This window comes from Oncorhynchus mykiss, chromosome 10, assembly GCF_057628025.1.
Source record: "Oncorhynchus mykiss isolate SJ-2025 chromosome 10, ASM5762802v1, whole genome shotgun sequence".
Lineage (NCBI taxonomy): Eukaryota > Metazoa > Chordata > Actinopteri > Salmoniformes > Salmonidae > Oncorhynchus > Oncorhynchus mykiss.
Window position 1 is genome coordinate 69,522,438 of NC_143031.1, and position 23,820 is coordinate 69,546,257.

At 47.0% G+C, this 23,820-nt stretch overlaps 1 protein-coding gene across 2 annotated transcripts in view; it reads left to right on the top strand.

Annotated features, from left to right (window-relative positions):
* LOC110533191 (hedgehog-interacting protein) overlaps nt 1-23,820 on the top strand; it is a 55,397-nt gene that overhangs the window by 13,890 nt on the left and 17,687 nt on the right. For both annotated transcript variants that reach the window (XM_090187631.1, XM_090187632.1), the window contains 5 exons: nt 4,017-4,218; nt 11,298-11,449; nt 13,973-14,146; nt 15,981-16,124; nt 18,490-18,611. In XM_090187631.1, the coding sequence (XP_090043757.1) occupies nt 4,017-4,218; nt 11,298-11,449; nt 13,973-14,146; nt 15,981-16,124; nt 18,490-18,611 (794 nt within the window). The remainder of the gene's footprint in view (nt 1-4,016; nt 4,219-11,297; nt 11,450-13,972; nt 14,147-15,980; nt 16,125-18,489; nt 18,612-23,820) is intronic.

Below are 23,820 nucleotides of genomic sequence, written 5' to 3' on the forward strand. Positions count from 1 at the left end.
AAGGAAGAACCCGGTATTCAAAGTGCCCTAACGGAGTGTTAAACGCCGTCTTCCACTCGTCCCCCTCCCTGATGCGCACGAGATGGTAAGCGTTACGAAGGTCCAACTTAGTGAAAAACCTGGCTCCCTGCAGGATCTCGAAGGCTGAAGACATAAGAGGAAGCGGATAACGATTCTTCACTGTTATGTCATTCAGCCCTCGATAATCTATGCAGGGGCGCAGGGACCCGTCCTTCTTCTTAACAAAAAAAAACCCTGCTCCGGCGGGAGAGGAGGAGGGGACTATGGTACCGGCGGCAAGAGCTACAGACAAATAATCTTCGAGAGCCTTACGTTCGGGAGCCGACAGAGAGTATAGTCTACCCCGGGGGGGAGTGGTTCCCGGAAGGAGATCAATACTACAATCATACGACCGGTGTGGAGGAAGAGAGGTGGCCCTGGACCGACTGAACACCGTGCGCAGATCGTGATATTCCTCCGGCACCCCTGTCAAATCACCAGGCTCCTCCTGTGAAGAAGAGACAGAGGAAACAGGAGGGATAGCAGACATTAAACATTTCACATGACAAGAGACGTTCCAGGAGAGGATAGAATTACTAGACCAATTAATAGAAGGATTATGACAAACTAGCCAGGGATGGCCCAAAACAACAGGTGTAAAAGGTGAACGAAAAATTAAAAAAGAAATGGTTTCGCTATGATTACCAGAGACAGTGAGGGTTAAAGGTAGCGTCTCACGCTGAATCCTGGGGAGAGGACTACCATCCAAGGCGAACAAGGCCGTGGGCTCCCTTAACTGTCTGAGAGGAATGTCATGTTCCCGAGCCCAGGTCTCGTCCATAAAACAGCCCTCCGCCCCAGAGTCTATTAAGGCACTGCAGGAAGCTGACGAACCGGTCCAGCGTAGATGGACCGACAAGGTAGTGCAGGATCTTGAAGGAGAGACAGGAGTAGTAGCGCTCACCAGTAGCCCTCCGCTTACTGATGAGCTCTGGCTTTTACTGGACATGAAGTGACAAAATGACCAGCGGAACCGCAATAGAGACAGAGGCGGTTGGTGATTCTCCGTTCCCTCTCTTTAGTCGAGATGCGGATACCTCCCAGCTGCATAGGCTCAGCACCCGAGCCGGCAGAGGAAGATGGTAGTGATGCGGAGAGGGGGGCAACGGAGAACGCGAGCTCCTTTCCACGAGCTCGGTGACGAAGATCAACCCGTCGCTCAATGCGAATAGCGAGTTCAATCAAGGGATCCACGCTGGAAGGAACCTCCCGGGAGAGAATCTCATCCTTTACCTCTGCGCGGAGACCCTCCAGAAAACGAGCGAGCAAAGCCGGCTCGTTCCAGCCACTGGAGGCAGCAAGAGTGCGAAACTCAATAGAGTAGTCTGTTATGGATCGATTACCTTGACATAGGGAAGACAGCGCCCTGGAAGCCTCCTCCCCAAAAACAGATCGATCAAAAACCCGTATCATCTCCTCCTTAAAGTCCTGATACTGGTTAGTACACTCAGCCCTTGCCTCCCAGATTGCCGTGCCCCACTCACGAGCCCGTCCAGTAAGGAGAGATATGACGTAGGCGATACGAGCAGTGCTCCTGGAGTAAGTGTTGGGCTGGAGAGAAAACACAATATCACACTGGGTGAGGAACGAGCGGCATTCAGTGGGCTCCCCAGAGTAACACGGCGGGTTATTGATTCTGGGCTCCGGAGATTCGAAAGCCCTGGAAGTGGCCGGTGGATCGAGGCGGAGATGGTGAACCTGTTCTGTGAGGTTGGAGACTTGGGTGGCCAGGGTCTCAACGGCATGTCGAGCAGCAGACAATTCCTGCTCGTGTCTGCCTAGCATCGCTCCCTGGATCTCGACGGCTGAGTGGAGAGGATCCGAAGTCGCTGGGTCCATTCTTGGTCGGATTCTTCTGTTACGGTGCGTGAATGAGGACCCAAAAGCGAATTAACGTAAACAGAGCTTCTTTAATAACAAAACAAACGTAGGCTCAGATGGACCGGCAGATTCCGACAGGACAGGACAAGGTTGCAGCAAACATGACGATAGTCTGGTTCAGGCATGAATAACACAAACAAGAATCCGACAAAGACAGAAACAAAAACAGAGAGAGATATAGAGGACTAATCAGAGGGAAAAAGGGAACAGGTGGGAAAAGGGGTGACGAGGTAGTTAGGAGGAGACAAGGAACAGCTGGGGGAAAGAGGGGGAGAAAAGGTAACCTAATAACGACCAGCAGAGGGAGACAGGGTGAAGGGAAAGGACAGAAACAAGACACAACATGACAATACATGACATGAAGTCATAAACAGCGCTGTGCTTGTGAAGAGCTGCTGGCAAAACGCACGAAAGTGCGGTTTGAATGAATGATTACGAGCCTGCTGTTGCTCAGTCAGACTGCTCTATCAAATCAGACTTAATTATAACATAATAACACACAGAAATACGAGTCTTTGGTCATTAATATGGTCGAATCGGGAAACTATCATTTCGAAAACAAAACGTTTATTATTTCAGTGAAATATTTGATCTAACGGGTGGCATCCCTAAGTCTAAATATTCTTATTACATTGCTTATTCTTATTCTTATTACATTGCACAACCCAATGTTATGTCATAATTACGTACAATTCTGGCAAATTAGCAATGAGCCAGGCAGCCCAAACTGTTGCATATACCCTGACTCTGCGTGCAATGAACGCAAGAGAAATGACACAATTTCACCTGGTTAATATTGCCTGCTAACCTGGATTAGTAGTTATAACTAGTGATTATGATTGATTGTTTTTTATAAGATAGGTTTAATGCTGGCTAGCAACTTACCTTGGCTTCTACTGCATTCGCGTAACAGGCGGGCTCCTCGTGGAGTGCAATGAGAGGCAGGTGGTTAGAGCGTTGGACTAGTTATCTGGAAGGTTGCAAGATTGGATCCCCTGAGCTGACAAGGTGAAAATCTGTCATTCTGCCCCTGAACAAGGCAGTTAACCCACCATTCCTAGGCCATCATTGAAAATAAGAATGCGTTTTTAACTGACTTGCCTACTTAAATAAAAAGTTATACAAAAATATATATATATTTAAAAAAATCGACAATTACGATTAATCGGTCGACCTCTAGTCACGATGACAGCATAGCACCAGACAGGAAACTGACGGGGCGAGATAACTGAACTGACACCCTTTTTCCTCCAATGAATATCCATCCTTCAGACTCAGACTCTCAATGGCAAATGTCTTGAAACAAGTGTGAGGAGCAAGAATCAGCGTCACCGCCTTCATGTGTTAGCTAGCCGTCGCGATGTTGTATAATGGAGTTTGAATGTTCTGTTTCCCACATCAAATGTGAACTGTGGTTTTACGCAACACTTGTTGCACAGCTGGAGACCCCTCATCCCCCATTTAAGCATTGCTCCACTAAATTCACCCGTGGAGTAACATATGTATGTATGTGTGTGTGTGTGCCCAATGCGCATGAATCAAAGTCACTGCCTATGGAAGTGTCTAAACTCTAACTCGACCCTTCCCATCGTGTCATGCTATTGCTTCACTCTTACTTTGTAAAGCACTGGTATTAACTTACTGTCAAGTCAACTCAATCAGTGTATGTATATTGTGGGGGGTATTTTGTTTTTCCTCTCTCTCGCTCTCCCTCTCTCTCTCTCTCTCTTTCTTTCTCTCTCTCTCTCTCTCTCTCTCTCTCTCTCTCTCACGCTCTCTCTCTCTTTCTCCTCCTCCCTCTCTCTCTCTCTCTCTCTCTCTCTTTCTTTCTCTCTCTCTCTCTCTCTCTCTCTCTCGCTCTCTCTCTCTCTCTCTCTCACGCTCTCTCTCTCTCTCTTTCTCCTCCTCTCTCTCTCTCTCTCTCTCTCTCTCTCATGCTCTCTCTCTCGCTCTCTACCTGTCTCTCACGCTCACTCGCTCTTTCTCCTTCTCTCCATCTCCCTCCTTCCTCTCCTCTCTCAACGGGATTATCCGTCGGGGATCCTTGACCTTTCGTTCCTACTCCGGCCGCCCAGGAAGCACAAGCACAACTGCTACTGTGCCCAAGGGGTGCTGAGTGGGCTGAGGCAGCCAGTAGCCGTGGTGCACTGTGGGGACGGATCCCAGCGCCTCTTTGTCCTGGAGAAGGAGGGCTTCGTCCGGGTGCTGACCCATAACATGGAGCTGCTGAAAGAGCCTTTCCTGGACATCCACAAGCTGGTGCAGACCGGACTCAAGGTCAGTGAGGAACACAACACGCATCCCTAATGACACCCTATTCTCTACATAGTGCACTACTTTTGACCAGGACCCACCGGGGCACCTGAAGACTGCTCCAAACCCTAATTCACATATAAGCGATGGTACTTGTTCGCCCCGTGTCTTCCCAATGTAAATGTACCTTAACACCAGTTTTAACACCAAAACGGTTAACTATCAATGTAGGGAGCGGACACAGAGGGAGAGTGACACTTACGTGGTTTTATTTCTGTGTTGCAAACATTGAGGAGAGGGAGAGAGAGTGGAACACAGTCTTGGGCACTCCTCAAACATTTCTACTTCTAAGACCTACCTCTCTCGTCTGATAACTCCGACCAGCCAAGACCCTTCCTTCCAGACTTCCAGACAGAGCTTAGCACACACGTTGAGAACATTGCTAATGTGCTGCTAATTCGTATAAGGTGGATAAATGGCTTTTTAAGTGTTACTCTACTCTCCCTCACCAAGCTGTTTCCATACAGGTTAGCTCTGTACAATCCCACAAGATGAAAAACGATCAGACTAACACGTCACTGGCCAATACTTTATTTTGATAAATGGTGTCGTATGATATGATTTCACACAGCAATAGCCCCTCTCACAACAGTGGAAGACCAGCTGTATCTGTCTTTTAGTAGTCAAGCCTGTCTACACCATCTCTATTCTCTCTCTCTCTCTCTCTCTCTCTCTCTCTCTTTCTCTCTCTCTCGCTCTGTCTCTCTCTTGCTCTCTCTATTCCTCCTCTCTCTCCTTCTATTCTCTCTCTCTCTTTCCCTCTCTATTTTCTCTCTCTCTCTATTCCCCCTCTCTCTCTCCTTCTATTCTCTCTCTCTCTCTCTCTCTCTCTCTCTCTCTCTCTCTCTCCCTCTCCTTCTATTCTCTCTCTCTCTTTCCCTCTCTATTCTCTCTCTCTCTCCCTCCCTCTCTCTTTCCCTCTATTCTCTCTCTTTCCCTCTATTCTCTCGCTCTCTCTCCCTCCCTCTCTCTTTCCCTCTCCACCCTCGGTTGCTAAAGAAACATCTGGTGTCTGTCGAGACCGTTCTAATAACGAGGGGTCTAAGGAGATGAACTGTGTTCACGGTGCACAAACACACACACACCAGAAGTACTCGTCACCCGTCCCTCTCCGCTGCAGTTTCCTCGAGACAGGAAACCATTGGCATGTCTGGTACTTCTGAAAAGAATTAGCACCTATCTGACATTTACTCACTCAGTCTGGTCTGCTCTGACCTCCCATCATCATGGAAATCTAACTTCCAGAGAACAGGGGAGGACAAGAGGAGAGAGGGGCCTGGAGCTGGGGCTCGGGTTGGCTGGCCTCCCCCCTCAAAGATATGTTATACTGCCGTTTGGTTTGGAACCTTCTCCGAGAGAAGAGGGAGAAGAGAGAAGCGGAGCAGCACACCCACGAGAGCGAATCAAGAAGAAATTCAATCATCACCGCCTGCCCGCCCGCTCCTCCGTAGCTTTGTGTTGGCAGAGCTTCTGGGCAACAGTTGAATAGGAAGTCGTCTATTTCTTTATCGACGTCGTCTTGGAAGCCGGGGAGAGGATTGGTGTAGTGGAGCAGTATTCCATGTAGGCATCATTTCAACCTCAGTAGTGTGCACCATAGACATGCAGCGTCAGGTCCAGTGCCAGTAGTTGGAAACATCATCTTTATAGCTGTGTAGGATTGTTAAGCTTTTGAAATGGCCTATAATTTACCATGTAATTTCAGGTTCAGTTTCAATTTCTCACCTGCTAGGACCTGTTAATGCTATCGTAGCTCTTACCAGCTCTTACCACACAACTTTACATGGAGACATCCACTTCTGCCACTGACTGTTAGCTATGTGTCACAGACAGGTTTGGGGTCAATTCCAATTAAATTCTAGACAATTCAGGAAGTACAATGACATTCTCTTCAACGCTTTTCAATGAAGAACATTTGGAAATGGAATTGGAATTAGTTTTTTCTTTTCTGAATTGACTGGAATTGAAATGGAATTGACCCCAGCCCTGCTCACAGACAGTTACATCTAGAGCTGTCTCAGAGAAGGAGTACTGATCTGGGATCATCTTTCCCCCTGTCCATGTAATCAAAGTCATTGTGTGAGCTAAAAGGCAACTCTTAATACATATGGCCCCTGATGATGTTTATCCGTATCCAAGGCGAAAGCTGAAGTTTTTGAATTTGAGAGTTAACTGATAGTGTCCAGAGATAGGGAAATGGGGAAGAGGAGGAGGAGGAGGCACACTTTTTGGACAGGAAGTTTATCTATCACGCATGCCTCCCACCGTTCCTTTAGAAAGAGGACAGCGGAGATTACAGGGAGTGAAGCGGACCCCAGCGAATGGACATGCAAACAGGCCCACAGGGAACCCAGGACGACCCTCCTGCTGTCTTATCATCATTAAACCTAACTGCTAGCGGATAAAACAATCATTATGACAATTAAAGAGTGGCTTGAGACCCGGCAGGCCGGCCGGTAGGCCCCCCAGAGTCCTATTCTGTGATGTTGGCTGTTGGCTGCTACAAGACTCTGCACGGGGCCCCAGCACCAGGGGACCAGGGGGGCTACTAGGGGGGGCTTCCAGAGGGGGCTACCAGGGGGGGCTGAGGTGTTTACTCACTGCATCAACAGGACATAGTTCCCTCTATACAGATAGAACACCCAGGAGCCTCAGGGGAAGTGGGAGATGAGAAGGGGGGTGGGCTGGAGTGAGACTCACTGAGAGGGGAAGATAAGGGTTTATCATTGCCCTGACTCCCCTAGCTGCCACATGCTTTGATTGTAATGTTCTGCGGTTCCTTCTGCCGGCCCGGCCGACCCCCCCCGTGACAATTAAGATGACCCGCTCAGACACAATGCTGCCGGAGGGAGGGAGCAAGGGAGGCTCTCCTTCTCTCTTCATTGCACCGTGGGTGTTCCCTGACACCCAATCTCCCTTTCCCCTCCTGTCATTACTTGATTGTGTGTAACGCACTTGCTGGCGTCCTCTTCCCGGTAGGGGCGCGGACGCGCAATAAAATATATTCACTGTGAGACAAATATCTCATACTGTGTTCTTGTGCTCTGTCACACTGCATCTACAGCTGTTGGGCTAACTCAGCCAGAGAGAGTAGAGGTTCCTCTCAGACTGTCAGGCTAACTCAACCAGAGAGAGTAGAGGTTCCTCTCAGACTGTCAGGCTAACTCAACCAGAGAGAGTAGAGGTTCCTCTCAGGCTGTCAGGCTAACTCAGCCAGAGAGAGCAGAGGTTCCTCTCAGACTGTCAGGTTAACTCAACCAGAGAGAACAGAGGTTCCTCTCAGACTTTCAGGCTAACTCAACCAGAGAGAGCAGAGGTTCCTCTCAGACTGTCGGAGATAAGTGCCCTGCGGATGATAAATTAGCTCTTACTCCTACTGTTGACTCCCTCTGAGAACTGAAGCGCTGATACTGAAGGAGGGGGGGCAGCAATGTTAATCTTACTGTTATCCTATTTATGTAATGGGAAGAGGAACATACGCTGGATTACGTCAAGAGAAAGTTCAGTGAAAGTCGTAGTTTATCAAGATGAAGTCGTAGACCCAAAACATTACTCCGTTGGCCGACGTGTCGTGTGATACAGGAAATTGCCTGGCTGCCTCCTCCATTATAAAAGTGGTTTTGCATCCAATCTGATTTGACTGGGTGGTTTGGTCTCTTTAGTTTTTCCTCCTCTTTCCCTTCGTTATGAGACTGAGTGATCTCTGGTCTAAACTCCGACCTTGTCATAGGATTAATGTGTGTTAACAGGTGGGGTGGGGGGTGGGGGGGGGGGGTTGACTTGGCTCCCTGGTTTCATTGTGCTGGAGTAACCAGTGGGAGGTGGGGGGCTGAATGAGTGTGAACATTTCAGATTGCCTTTGAGGTAAAAGGGACTGCATTGTTTTTCTCCAATCAGCTCTCCTCGTAGTGGAATGTATTTTTGTAGGGATTGCCAGAGCCAATGAGGATCAAAAGGCGCTGGGCTAACAATGCAGGGAGCCAAACCATGCATCATGGAACAGAAAGGCAGCTGCCTGGCGGGATTGGAAACGGTAGCCACTCACTATGCTCCGCTCCCTGCTCCGGCTCCCGTTCCACAGCTCTATGGAATGCTGCTGATGTTCATGTGAGAACTCCAACTCTGCCTCGCCTGGCTCTTGACACCAAAAACAACGGCCAAAAACGGAAGAATAAAGTCCGGCCTACGCTGTGAATCTGGAGGCAGGTGTTGGTGTAGCATCAACAGACAGACAGACAGACAGACAGACAGACAGACACAGCCCCGTGAGATTCCACCAGAGCCCACTACCACACTGGGAGGAAGAATGATGGTGGTCGTAAAAAAGGAGGGAGAAGGAGAAGAACAGTTTAAGGAGAAAAGGAGGGAAGCTTGTTTTCAAGTCAAGGCGTTGAAGTGATTTGTGGAGGGCCTGACAGAGGTGTCACAATGACATCATCGATGGCCATTGTCCCCCCCTGCTACGAGGCTTTGTTCTCCCATGACCAGAAAAGGGGGTGGTCAGAGGACCTGTAGGAGGCTAGTGGGAGGAGCTATAGTAGGATGGGCTCATTGTAATGGCTGGAATGGAATTAATGGAACAGTATCAAACAGATCAAACATATAGAAACCCCGTTTGATTCCGTTCCATTGATTCCATTCCAGCCATTACAATGAGCCTGTCCTCCTATAGCTCCTCCCACCAGCCTCCACTGCAGTACACCCAGTACCTCTCCTCTAAATAACCCTGCACAGTAGAACTGGAAGATAGTGAAACCTCACTTTGTTTATATTTTAACTGGAACTAATACTCAACACATGAACACTTCAAATTAGCTCTTTTGTCTATCACTTGGAGCAGAGCTGCCTACTTACGTTGTCAACAATATGTCTGCTGTAGCTTTGGCAGTAATTTGATAGCGATCCATCTGCCAAGGTATTTTTTCTCTTCTCCTAATCAGGAGTTAAGATTGTATTGGTATGTGTTCCAAATGGCACCCTATTCCCTATATGGCTTGGGCCAAAAGTAGTGCGCTATGTAGGGAATAGGGTGCCATTTGGAACTCAGGCCTAGTTTCCAAGTGTTTGTTTCTTATGACCTGGTGTTAGCGCTGCTGCCGTCCGTATGCCTTCTGGTTATGACGAGCAGTCATTAGCGAGAGAGCTAATATTTCAGCCCATTTACCGCCTCTGTGTTTTAGTGGTCTTTTAGCTGAAGATCAAACAGCTCCTTCCTTTTGGAATTCTTGTCTTGACCCGCTCCTTCCCAGTGTTTATGGGGGGAATTCGGGTCACTGCATCCCAAATCTGACATATGGGTCAATCATTTTAAGGTGAGGGACGGGAATGGTTGTCTGTGGCAAACTAGAATCATGTCCTACTGTCAATGTGCAGTTTATTGGACTCACTACCAACCCCACATAAATCCTGTTATTTTGAGCAACACGGAATTTACATTGAGTAGTTCTCATAAATTCTCGTCAAGAGGAACTCTTATTTATTCGTCAACGTTCGCATTTTATAATCTTAACGGCGGTATTGAAAGGACCCCGGTGTCTGATCACTGTAGGCCTAGCTCGTACAGAACAGGGCTGACGACACGGACATCACATTCCATTGGAATGTTTGACTGGGTTCTGCCCTTCGCCGTCCAAACAGTTTCTGGGGGATCCAGTACACTTTAACCAATTTATGATCTGTGTTGCTTGGCCTGTGACCCGGGACTACACCTCTGCTAATGCCTCCACACTGTAGGCCTAACACAAAGGCCAGACCTCCTCGCTCTCTTTGCCTAAATTCCTTTTTAAATATTTTGAGAGGGAATTCCAAGAGGTTGACGCAGGCAGATTGGCATTGATTCTGGCTGATGTTGATGCTGCTGCTGGTTCGCCTCCTTCAGTGAGGTAGTCATTCTAGGGGGTTTTGAGGTCGATTTTTTTGCATCCACGCCAGCCAGCATCAGTGCTTCTGTTATTGAGGGAGGAATGGGGGTTGAGCTGTTTTGGAGAGGGGGGATCAACAACATAAGGCCAAAAATGTAAGGGGGCACGTTTTAAACATTGTTAACACCTAAGCCTGGCATTCTGTTAATTCTTTTGTTAAGAGAGGGAGAGAGAGAAACACAAAGACCTGATTGCATTGCCTAGGGACTGAAACGCTATAGCTGCTTATTACAGCTAACTATGATGGGAGGACCACCAGAGTTGTGACTGATGTAGCTGCCTCCGGGGTGAGACAAAGGTTTACGTATTACACAAGCAATTTAGATGGTTTCTAAACATGTTGCCAAGACACTGGGTGCTGGGAGCCCTGTCCTTGTTTAGGTTCTCTTCCCCCCTCCATCTACCTCCTTCCCCCCTTTCTCTTCCCCCCTCCATCTTTATCCTCAAATTTTGCACGGTGCGGGGGGGGGGGGGGACTGAAGGACTCTGCACTTTTGTGTTCTCTATGAACTACGAGTGAGCTAATAAATTCTTTCAGCCACTCAGCATAGCATTCACGGATATCCCCCAAAGATTACACACACAAATCACCGGACAATGGAGGCCGCCGGGATGGCCTGGGCGCCGCAGGGGCCCCGAGGACAAGCTGGAGAGAGAGAGAGAGAGGGCTGGGCTGGGCTGGGGTGGGGTGGGCTGGAGGAGGATCGAGGGGGAGCACTGGCAGGAGTCAAATGTTTTATAATGGTTTGTAATGCAGTAGTCAATGAGGGCGGTAGTGGAGGTACGGTATGTGGGGAGGACAGAAGAGGGGTATTCGGTTGGGAGGGGGGGGGGGCACTGGGTATCTACAGAGACCAAGATGGAAGGAGACAGAGAGAGAGAAGGAAATATAGTGAGAAAAGTAGAGAGAAAGAGACAATGTGGAGGGTGATTAGCTGTGGGTTATGGGTTGGCTTTGACTTTAGTTACTACAGCACAAGCAGCAGAAAGAAAGAAAGAAAGAAAGAAAGAAAGAAAGAAAGAAAGAAAGAAAGAAAGAAAGAAAGAAAGAAAGAAAGAAAGAAAGAAAAAGTAGGGACATAATTAACTTGTTGGTCCTTTATATTTGTCCTCTGACTGCAGGCAGGAGATGAAAGGGGTCTGCTAGGTCTCACATTCCACCCCAATTACAAGAAGAACGGCAAGCTGTACGTCTCCTACACCACCAACCAGGAGCGCTGGGCCATCGGACCGCACGACCACATTCTGCGCGTGGTCGAGTACACCGTCTCCAGGTAACTAGTGGAGAAACCCATGCCAAACATCGACCATTTACGGTTCAACAACTGATAATACAGAAATGTCCTGCGTGTGGTCGAGTACACCGTCTCCAGGTAAAATCTGTGAAATTACATTGAACCAACGTTGAATAAACGTTGAATTGACATCTATGTCCTGTGGGCACCGTCTCCAGGTAAAATGGCAGAAACCAAACCAAACCACCCCCTAGATACATTAATTGACCTCACATGGTTCAACCAATGATGATGCAGAAACAAGCAAAGCCTAAATAAGATGGATTTCATTGTCGATATTCCTGAGATAAATGTTTGCAGGTATAAAGTAGGGCTGGGAATTGCCAGGGACCTCACGATACGATATTATCATGATACTTTGGTGCCGATATGATATGTATTGTGATTCTCATGATTCTATATGTATTGCGATTCGCACTGTAATTTTGTTGCAATATTATTCGATGTTTCAAACACATGAGAGAGCCATGAGAAAACAAGTTTTGTTCAGTCTTGGAAATAAAAGTACTGACAACATATTGGCTCCCTATTTAAAAAGAACATGGAGAACAAGCTATGAGGGACAAATACTGGAGTTTTGCACAACAAGCTGTGATTAACAAAACAAACTTCTCGTAACTATACTAGTTAAAGTATTACGTTTTTATTATCATAATCACTGTTGTATTGCTCGGTTTAAAGACTTCATTTTTCAAACTGTTATAATCTTGGCGGCAGTGGCGTTCTGAGGAGGAGCCATGGCGTTGGTATTTGTATGTCACTCAGTGTGAAATAGTCAATCTCTTCCTGGCAGAGCAACGACCCTGAAGGAAAATAATAAGAACCTCTCTGTCTAAATACCCTGCCCAAAATAACACATCATTAAACATTTTGTGGCTGTTAATATATTTCTCTGGACTTGGAAAGTCATCACTTTATGGGTTTGAGTTACAGCTTTGAGTTGAGATTCACCCCAACATCGTAATAATGTCCTAACTCTGAGCTTTAATGAAGCGTCAAATCTAAAACCCAATGTCTCCAGACAACAAGCTCATTAAACACTCTTCTTGTTGGCGTGTTGTCGGTGAGCTTGTTTTTACATGTCAGCATTTTCTCCTGCAGTGGTATCATCTTACTCACGTACATAATTGCTTTTTTTCCCATCCAGGCATTACATGAGCACCTCTCTGTTTAATCAGGACATCCTTTAAATATATGTCTCAAACGTTCTTTACCTTTTGTCTCAATATGTGTAGTAGGCCCCAATAGTGTCAACATATGTTTAGGGATCATTTTGGTTAATGCAGGGGTGTGTTAAGGCTTGGTTGGAGAAAAAGCATGCACACACTATGACCCCTAAGACTGTCCACCCTTGGTATGGAATGTATTGAAGCATCACGCAAGCCTCTGACAATACACTCTAGGTTCCTCATAGAGATATGAAACAATACACTCTAGGTTCCTCTCATAGAGATATAAAACAATACACTCTAGGTTCCTCTCATAGAGATATGAAACAATACACTCTAGGTTCCTCATAGAGATATGAAACAATACACTCTAGGTTCCTCTCATAGAGATATAAAACAATACACTCTAGGTTCCTCTCATAGAGATATGAAACAATACACTCTAGGTTCCTCTCATAGAGATATGAAACAATACACTCTAGGATCCTCTCATAGAGATATGAAACAATACACTCTAGGTTCCTCTCATAGAGATATGAAACAATACACTCTAGGTTCCTCTCATAGAAATATGAAACAATACACTCTAGGTTCCTCTCATAGAGATATGAAACAATACACTCTAGGTTCCTCTCATAGAGATATAAAACAATACACTCTAGGCTCCTCTCATAGAGATATAAAACAATACACTCTAGGTTCCTCTCATAGAGATATGAAACAATACACTCTAGGTTCCTCATAGAGATATAAAACAATACACTCTAGGTTCCTCTCATAGAGATATAAAACAATACACTCTAGCTTCCTCTCATAGAGATATGAAACAATACACTCTAGGTTCCTCTCATAGAGATATAAAAAATACACTCTAGGTTCCTCTCATAGAGATATGAAACAATACACTCTAGGTTCCTCTCATAGAGATATAAAACAATACACTCTAGGTTCCTCATAGAGATATGAAACAATACACTCTAGGTTCCTCTCATAGAGATATAAAACAATACACTCTAGGTTCCTCTCATAGAGATATGAAACAATACACTCTAGGTTCCTCTCATAGAGATATGAAACAATACACTCTAGCTTCCTCTCATAGAGATGAAACAATACACTCTAGGATCCTCTCATAGAAATATGAAACAATACACTCTAGGTTCCTCTCATAGAGATATGAAATAATACACTCTAGGTTCCTCTCATAGAGATATGAAACAATACACTCTAGGTTCCTCACAGAGATATAAAACAATACACTCTAGGTTCCTCTCATAGACATAAAAAACAATGCATTTGATCGAACACTTTTCGTTTTAATTTTGTTGATCAGGAAAAATCCCAACATGGTGGACAGTAGGACCACGCGGATGCTGATAGAAGTGGCAGAGCTGCACAGGAAGCACCTGGGAGGACAGCTGCTGTTTGGCCCTGACGGCCTGCTGCACATCGTCCTGGGAGACGGCATGATCACCCTGGACGACATGGAGGAGATGGACGGTCTCAGGTGAAACCCAGGGGTCAGGGGGTCAAAGCTCAAGGGCAATATGTTGGCTATTTGGGGATTAGTCTGTGGGGATCATTCTGTCAGAATCTTTAGTATGTGTATCTTTCTATGGGTATCTTTCAATGGCCATCTTTCTATGGGTATCTTTCTATGGCCATCTTTCTATGGGTATCTTTCTATGGCCATCTTTCTATGGGAATCTTTCTATGGGAATCTTTCTATGGGAATCTTTCTATTCTCATCTTTCTATGGGTATCTTTCTATGGCCTTCTTTCTATGGCCATCTTTTTATGGGTATCTTTCTATGGCCATCTTTCTATGGGTATCTGTCTATGGGAGTCTTTCTGTGGGTATCTTTCTATGGCCATCTTTCTATGGGAATCTTTCTATGGCCATCTTTCTATGGCCATCTTTCTATTCACATCTTTCTATGGTTATCTTTCAATGGCCATCTTTCTATGGGTATCTTTCTATGGCCATCTTTCTATGGGAATCTTTCTATGGTTATCTTTCTATGGGTATCTTTCAATGGCCATCTTTCTATTGGTATCTTTCAATGGCCATCTTTCTATGGGTATCTTTCTATGGCCATCTTTCTATGGGTATCTTTCTATGGCCATCTTTCTATGGGAATCTTTCTATGGGAATCTTTCTATGGGAATCTTTCTATGGCCTTCTTTCTATTCTCATCTTTCTATGGGTATCTTTCTATGGCCTTCTTTCTATGGCCATCTTGCTATGGGTATCTTTCTATGGCCATCTTTCTATGGGTATCTGTCTATGGGAGTCTTTCTATGGGTATCTTTCTATGGCCATCTTTCTATGGGAATCTTTCTATGGCCATCTTTCTATGGGAATCTTTCTATGGCCATCTTTCTATGGCCATCTTTCTATTCACATCTTTCTATGGGTATCTTTCTATGGCCATCTTTCTATTCGCATCTTTCTATGGTTATCTTTCAATGGCCATCTTTCTATGGGTATCTTTCTATGGCCATCTTTCTATGGGAATCTTTCTATGGTTATCTTTCTATGGGTATCTTTCAATGGCCATCTTTCTATGGGTATCTTTCTATGGCCATCTTTCTATGGGTATCTTTCTATGGCCATCTTTCTATGGGAATCTTTCTATGGTTATCTTTCTATGGGTATCTTTCAATGGCCATCTTTCTATGGGTATCTTTCTATGGTTATCTTTCTATTCACATCTTTTTATGGTTATCTTTCTATGGGTATCTTTCTATGGTTATCTTTCTATTCGCATCTTTTTATGGTTATCTTTCTATGGCCATCTTTCTATGGGTATCTTTCTATGGTTATCATTCTATTCGCATCTTTCTATGGGCATCTTTCTATGGCCATCTTTCTATGGCTATATTTCTATGGCCTTCTTCCTATGGCCATCTTTCTATGGGTATCTGTTTATGGGAGTCTTTCTATGGCCATCTTTCTATGGGTATCTGTCTATGGGAGTCTTTCTATGGCCATCTTTCTATGGGTATCTGTCTATGGGATATCTTTCTATGGCCATCTGTCTATGGGAGTCTTTCTATGGCCATCTTTCTATGGGTATCTGTCTATGGGATATCTTTCTATGGCCATCTTTCTATAGGTATCTGTCTATGGGAGTCTTTCTATGGCCATCTTTCTGCTGGTATTTTTTAGGCCACTGTAGGCAATTTCCCAAAAACTTAAAGGACAGTAAGTCCTTCTAACATTTGGCAAGATGAAGCAATATGGCAGCAGTAAACCAAGACAGTAGCTACAGTTTTTCTACTTCCAACACTTTCCTCCCAACTAACCAGTTGTCCTTTCTTGTGTGTGCTGTCTGCAGTGATTTCACAGGGTCTGTGTTGAGGGTGGACGTGGACACAGACTGCTGCACGGCTCCCTACTCCATACCCAGGAACAACCCCTACTTCAACAGCACCAACCAGCCACCAGAAATATTTGCCCACGGACTGCATGACCCAGGCAGGTGAGTGAAATGCTCCATGACCATACCTGATACCTGTACCTACCCAGAGAATCCCACCAATACTTCACATACCTGATACCTGTACCCACCAAGAGAATCCCACCAATACTTCACATACCTGATACCTGTACCCACCAAGATAATCCCCCCAATACTTCACATACCTGATACCTGTACCCACCAAGATAATCCCCCCAATACTTCACATACCTGATACCTGTACCCACCCAGAGAATCCCACCAATACTTCACATACCTGATACCTGTACCCACCCAGAGAATCCCACCAATACTTCACATACCTGATACCTGTACCCACCAAGATAATCCCCACAATACTTCACAATACCTGATACCTGTACCCACCCAGAGAATCCCACCAATACTTCACATACCTGATACCTGTACCCACCCAGATAATCCCCCCAATACTTCACATACCTGATACCTGTACCTACCAAGAGAATCCCCCCAATACTTCACATACCTGATACCTGTACCCACCCAGAGAATCCCACCAATACTTCACATACCTGATACCTGTACCCACCCAGAGAATCCCCCCAATACTTCACATACCTGATACCTGTACCCACCAAGATAATCCCCCCAATACTTCACATACCTGATACCTGTACCCACCCAGAGAATCCCACCAATACTTCGCATACCTGATACCTGTACCCACCCAGAGAATCCCCCCAATACTTCACATACCTGATACCTGTACCCATCCAGAGAATCCCACCAATACTTCACATACCTGATACCTGTACCCACCAAGATAATCCCCACAATACTTCACAATACCTGATACCTGTACCCACCCAGAGAATCCCACCAATACTTCACATACCTGATACCTGTACCCACCCAGAGAATCCCCCCAATACTTCACATACCTGATACCTGTACCCACCAAGAGAATCCCCCCAATACTTCACATACCTGATACCTGTACCCACCAAGATAATCCCCCCAATACTTCACATACCTAGTACCTGTACCCACCAAGAGAATCCCCCCAATACTTCACATACCTGATACCTGTACCCACCAAGATAATCCCACCAATACTTCACATACCTGATACCTGTACCCACCAATATAATCCCCCCAATACTTCACATACCTGATACCTGTACCTACCAAGACAATCCCCCCAATACTTCACATACCTGATACCTGTACCCACCAAGATAATCCCACCAATACTTCACATACCTGATACCTGTACCCACCAAGATAATCCCCCCAATACTTCACATACCTGATACCTGTACCTACCAAGAGAATCCCCCCAATACTTCACATACCTGATACCTGTACTCACCAAGATAATCCCCCCAATACTTCACATACCTGATACCTGTACCCACCCAGAGAATCCCACCAATACTTCGCATACCTGATACCTGTACCCACCCAGAGAATCCCCACAATACTTCACAATACCTGATACCTGTACCCACCCAGAGAATCCCCCCAATACTTCACTATGGTGTGTGTGTGTATCTTCTCATATATTAATATTGTCACGAACCGGCTCAAAGCCCGTAACAAAAGGGAGACAACATGGAGATAAGGAGTAACAAAATATATATTTATTAACTAAAGCAACTAAGGAAAATATACAATGGTGTGTGTAATCAGTAGTGTAAGTGAGTGTTTTGCATGCATGAATGTGATAATGCAGGGTTTTGAAAGGTGCTAAAGCACACAACCAAAAACCACCAAGAAACACAACAAAAAAAACTATCAAAGTGTCTGCATGGAGAGAGTCTCCTCCATGAATGGGGAAGTGGTGTATTTATCCTGGGAAACACCTGGGCCCAGGTGTTTCCCATGTAGCTGGCGACCCTCCCAACTCCGCCCACCAGCATCCTAATAAGGGAACAACAAAGAGAGAATACGGCAGACAGAGTGGGAGGGTCGTCACAATATTAGTATATAGTATGTCATTTTTAATTGTGAGTGATAGCTAATTGTGAGTGACAGTTCATTATGAGTGACTGTTGCACCTATTCCTTTCTAGTGTGTATCTTCTCAACCATGGACATGATCAGATCACTCAGTGTGTTACTGCCTCGGTTGTTCTGTGTCTTGACATGGTAAAAGGTTGATCATGGATTGACTGTAGTAGGCTATGAGTTTCATTAGAACGTGTTCATCAATCTTACTTGTAGCTGGCTGTGTGAGATATGCAGCTATTGATTTACAGTACCCCCGTTGCATGCCACTGTTTTATCATGTGGCACAACCACCCCAAGGTGACACTCAGGGAGTAACGCATCATCGCAGATGGACAGTGTCATGGCGTTCCAATGTTTTTCCCACTTATCTGTTCATTCCTGTCTTTCCCCAGGTGTGCCGTGGACCGGCATCATACGGATAACAACGGGAGTCTCTTGATCCTGTGCACGGACGCCAGCGGTAGGAACGCATCTTCAGGGAGAATACTGGCGATCACTAAGGGGAAAGACTACGGTGAGTTTCTTCTTCTAATGGTTTTCCCTAACAACACTGAGGATGTGTCCCAAATGGCACCCTATTCCCTATATAGTGCACTATTTCTGAACAGAGTGCATGAGCCCTGGTTAAAAGGAGTGCACTTTATAGAGGACAGGCTGCCATTTGGGACCTTTAGGAGCCTGAGAGTGCCCTTTAGGAGTCTGTCTGGAATACATCAATGGGACATTAATGTTGCTTGTTATGAAAATAGCTCTGTCTGCCTTACAGTCTCATTTCATGTCCTCTCTCACCTTGGGAAAGTGTGGAAGAATCTGATGGAATTCCTCACAAATGACCTTTCTGGATAACCTTTCATTTTACTGTGTGTTCTGCACAAGAAAAACGATGTCTGTTTTTTTGGAATACAACTGGATTCTTTCCTATTGTGAGAATGCGGTATTTGGTCGGCCTCCAACTTGTTCAGTACACAGTGTTTCTGAGTTTTACATAAAAAAAAAAAAAGTATCAGAAGTTATTGGGATCCACAAACGATTCGTCCTCGCATATCATTGCCAGGGGAATGTGAGTTTGTGTCCATGACTAGGATTTATAGTTGTCAACCACAATGAATATCTTGATGATGGGTTAGTATAGTTGAAAGCACACTAAACAGAGCCATGAGGATCTGGGGTTCATATTCTCCTTGGTGCACGTCAAAAGAGCATAATCGACACCAGAACACTCTTTCTAACACAATGAAGAAATGAGTGCTGATGTTTGGTTTGAATCATGTAGAGCTGTTTGTTTGGTTCTAATAACCACACAATGAGTGCTATTTCAGCCACCCGCAAAACAACCCCCCCTAACCCCCTCCCACCCAGCCCCTCAGCCTAGTTTAAAGCTCCCACCCATTCCATTGGCCACCTCTCACCCAGGACGATCACTGATTGGGCCAAATTAACCCAGACACCGGCCCCGATTATACTATTGCCATGATGGAGGTGGAGTTCATTACCTATCTGATTACACCCTAATAGGGGCGAGAACTCCTCACATCATAATGTCCATTATTCCCATGTAATGACTACATAACGATTTACATTCATGTTGTCCCAAAAATACACTAAAACTCCATCATCAACCTTCTGCGCTATTTAGTACAACCATCACTTAATACATTCAGTTTCAATGTTAATGAGGAGGTATCGTGGTGGTTAAAGCCCTACATTACATTTAATCCAGTTTAGCAAAGTTGTTTTTAACAAGGCAAGGCCTCAGTCACAGTAATTGAGACCACCCTCCACTACGTACTAATGGACTCGTGACAGATGGCAGTAAACATGGATATCCTTTTCTCTTCCTACACCAACAGAGAAAACAGGACTCATTAGAGTGGGCATAAATCACACCCAGGTCTCAGGGAGTCACAGTCATTAGACTAGAGTTCGACCATGGCAGCTCCAGGTCTCAGGGAGTCACAGTCATTAGACTAGGGTCCGCCCATTTCAGCTCCAGGTCTCAGGGAGTCACAGTCATTAGGCTAGGGTCCGACCATGGCAGCTCCAGGTCTCAGGTAGTCACAGTCATTAGGCTAGGGTCTGACCATGGCAGCTCCAGGTCTCAGGTAGTCACAGTCATTAGACTAGGGTCTGACCATGGCAGCTCCAGGTCTCAGGGAGTCACAGTCATTAGACTAGGGTCCGACCATGGCAGCTCCAGGTCTCAGGTAGTCACAGTCATTAGGCTAGGGTCCGACCATGGCAGCTCCAGGTCTCAGGTAGTCACAGTCATTAGGCTAGGGTCTGACCATGGCAGCTCCAGGTCTCAGGGAGTCACAGTCATTAGACTAGGGTCTGACCATGGCAGCTCCAGGTCTCAGGGAGTCACAGTCATTAGGCTAGGGTCTGACCATGGCAGCTCCAGGTCTCAGGGAGTCACAGTCATTAGACTAGGGTCCGCCCATGGCAGCTCCAGGTCTCAGGGAGTCACAGTCATTAGGCTAGGGTCCGACCATGGCAGCTCCAGGTCTCAGGTAGTCACAGTCATTAGACTAGGGTCCGACCATGGCAGCTCCAGGTCTCAGGTAGTCACAGTCATTAGGCTAGGGTCTGACCATGGCAGCTCCAGGTCTCAGGTAGTCACAGTCATTAGGCTAGGGTCTGACCATGGCAGCTCCAGGTCTCAGGGAGTCACAGTCATTAGACTAGGGTCCGACCATGGCAGCTCCAAGTCTCAGGTAGTCACAGTCATTAGGCTAGGGTCCGACCATGGCAGCTCCAGGTCTCAGGTAGTCACAGTCATTAGGCTAGGGTCTGACCATGGCAGCTCCAGGTCTCAGGGAGTCACAGTCATTAGACTAGGGTCTGACCATGGCAGCTCCAGGTCTCAGGGAGTCACAGTCATTAGGCTAGGGTCTGACCATGGCAGCTCCAGGTCTCAGGGAGTCACTGTCATTAGGCTAGGGTCTGACCATGGCAGCTCCAGGTCTCAGGGAGTCACAGTCATTAGGCTAGGGTCTGACCATGGCAGCTCCAGGTCTCAGGGAGTCACAGTCATTAGACTAGGGTCTAACCATGGCAGCTCCAGGTCTCAGGGAGTCACAGTCATTAGACTAGGGTGTGACCATGGCAGCTCCAGGTCTCAGGGGGTCACAGTCATTAGACTAGGGTCTAACCATGGCAGCTCCAGGTCTCAGGGAGTCACAGTCATTAGACTAGGGTCTAACCATGGCAGCTCCAGGTCTCAGGTAGTCACAGTCATTAGACTAGGGTCCGACCATGGCAGCTCCAGGTCTCAGGTAGTCACAGTCATTATACTAGGGTCTGACCATGGCAGCTCCAGGTCTCAGGGAGTCACAGTCATTAGACTAGGGTCCGCCCATGGCAGCTCCAGGTCTCAGGGAGTCACAGTCATTAGGCTAGGGTCCGACCATGGCAGCTCCAGGTCTCAGGTAGTCACAGTCATTAGACTAGGGTCCGACCATGGCAGCTCCAGGTCTCAGGTAGTCACAGTCATTAGGCTAGGGTCTGACCATGGCAGCTCCAGGTCTCAGGTAGTCACAGTCATTAGGCTAGGGTCTGACCATGGCAGCTCCAGGTCTCAGGGAGTCACAGTCATTAGACTAGGGTCCGACCATGGCAGCTCCAAGTCTCAGGTAGTCACAGTCATTAGGCTAGGGTCCGACCATGGCAGCTCCAGGTCTCAGGTAGTCACAGTCATTAGGCTAGGGTCTGACCATGGCAGCTCCAGGTCTCAGGGAGTCACAGTCATTAGACTAGGGTCTGACCATGGCAGCTCCAGGTCTCAGGGAGTCACAGTCATTAGGCTAGGGTCTGACCATGGCAGCTCCAGGTCTCAGGGAGTCACTGTCATTAGGCTAGGGTCTGACCATGGCAGCTCCAGGTCTCAGGGAGTCACAGTCATTAGGCTAGGGTCTGACCATGGCAGCTCCAGGTCTCAGGGAGTCACAGTCATTAGACTAGGGTCTAACCATGGCAGCTCCAGGTCTCAGGGAGTCACAGTCATTAGACTAGGGTGTGACCATGGCAGCTCCAGGTCTCAGGGGGTCACAGTCATTAGACTAGGGTCTAACCATGGCAGCTCCAGGTCTCAGGGAGTCACAGTCATTAGACTAGGGTCTAACCATGGCAGCTCCAGGTCTCAGGTAGTCACAGTCATTAGACTAGGGTCCGACCATGGCAGCTCCAGGTCTCAGGTAGTCACAGTCATTATACTAGGGTCTGACCATGGCAGCTCCAGGTCTCAGGTAGTCACAGTCATTAGACTAGGGTCTAACCATGGCAGCTCCAGGTCTCAGGTAGTCACAGTCATTAGACTTGGGTCTGACCATGGCAGCTCCAGGTCTCAGGTAGTCACAGTCATTATACTAGGGTCTGACCATGGCAGCTCCAGGTCTCAGGGAGTCACAGTCATTAGACTAGGGTCTGACCATGGCAGCTCCAGGTCTCAGGGAGTCACAGTCATTAGACTAGGGTCCGACCATGGCAGCTCCAGGTCTCAGGTAGTCACAGTCATTAGGCTAGGGTCTGACCATGGCAGCTCCAGGTCTCAGGTAGTCACAGTCATTAGGCTAGGGTCTGACCATGGCAGCTCCAGGTCTCAGGGAGTCACAGTCATTAGACTAGGGTCTGACCATGGCAGCTCCAGGTCTCAGGGAGTCACAGTCATTAGGCTAGGGTCTGACCATGGCAGGTCCAGGTCTCAGGGAGTCACAGTCATTAGACTAGGGTCCGCCCATGGCAGCTCCAGGTCTCAGGGAGTCACAGTCATTAGACTAGGGTCTGACCATGGCAGCTCCAGGTCTCAGGTAGTCACAGTCATTAGGCTAGGGTCCGACCATGGCAGCTCCAGGTCTCAGGTAGTCACAGTCATTAGGCTAGGGTCTGACCATGGCAGCTCCAGGTCTCAGGGAGTCACAGTCATTAGACTAGGGTCTGACCATGGCAGCTCCAGGTCTCAGGGAGTCACAGTCATTAGGCTAGGGTCTGACCATGGCAGCTCCAGGTCTCAGGGGGTCACAGTCATTAGACTAGGGTCTAACCATGGCATCTCCAGGTCTCAGGGAGTCACAGTCATTAGACTAGGGTCTAACCATGGCAGCTCCAGGTCTCAGGTAGTCACAGTCATTAGACTAGGGTCCGACCATGGCAGCTCCAGGTCTCAGGTAGTCACAGTCATTATACTAGGGTCCGACCATGGCAGCTCCAGGTCTCAGGTAGTCACAGTCATTAGACTAGGGTCTGACCATGGCAGCTCCAGGTCACAGGTAGTCACAGTCATTAGACTAGGGTTCGACCATGGCAGCTCCTGGTCTCAGGTAGTCACAGTCATTAGGCTAGGGTCTGACCATGGCAGCTCCAGGTCTCAGGTAGTCACAGTCATTAGACTAGGGTCTGACCATGGCAGCTCCAGGTCTCAGGTAGTCACAGTCATTAGACTAGGGTCCGACCATGGCAGCTCCAGGTCTCAGGTAGTCACAGTCATTAGACTAGGGTCTGACCATGGCAGCTCCAGGTCTCAGGTAGTCACAGTCATTAGACTAGGGTCTGACCATGGCAGCTCCAGGTCTCAGGTAGTCACAGTCATTAGACTAGGGTCTGACCATGGCAGCTCCAGGTCTCAGGGAGTCACAGTCATTAGGCTAGGGTTCGGCCATGGCAGCTCCAGGTCTCAGGTAGTCACAGTCATTAGACTAGGGTCTGACCATGGCAGCTCCAGGTCTCAG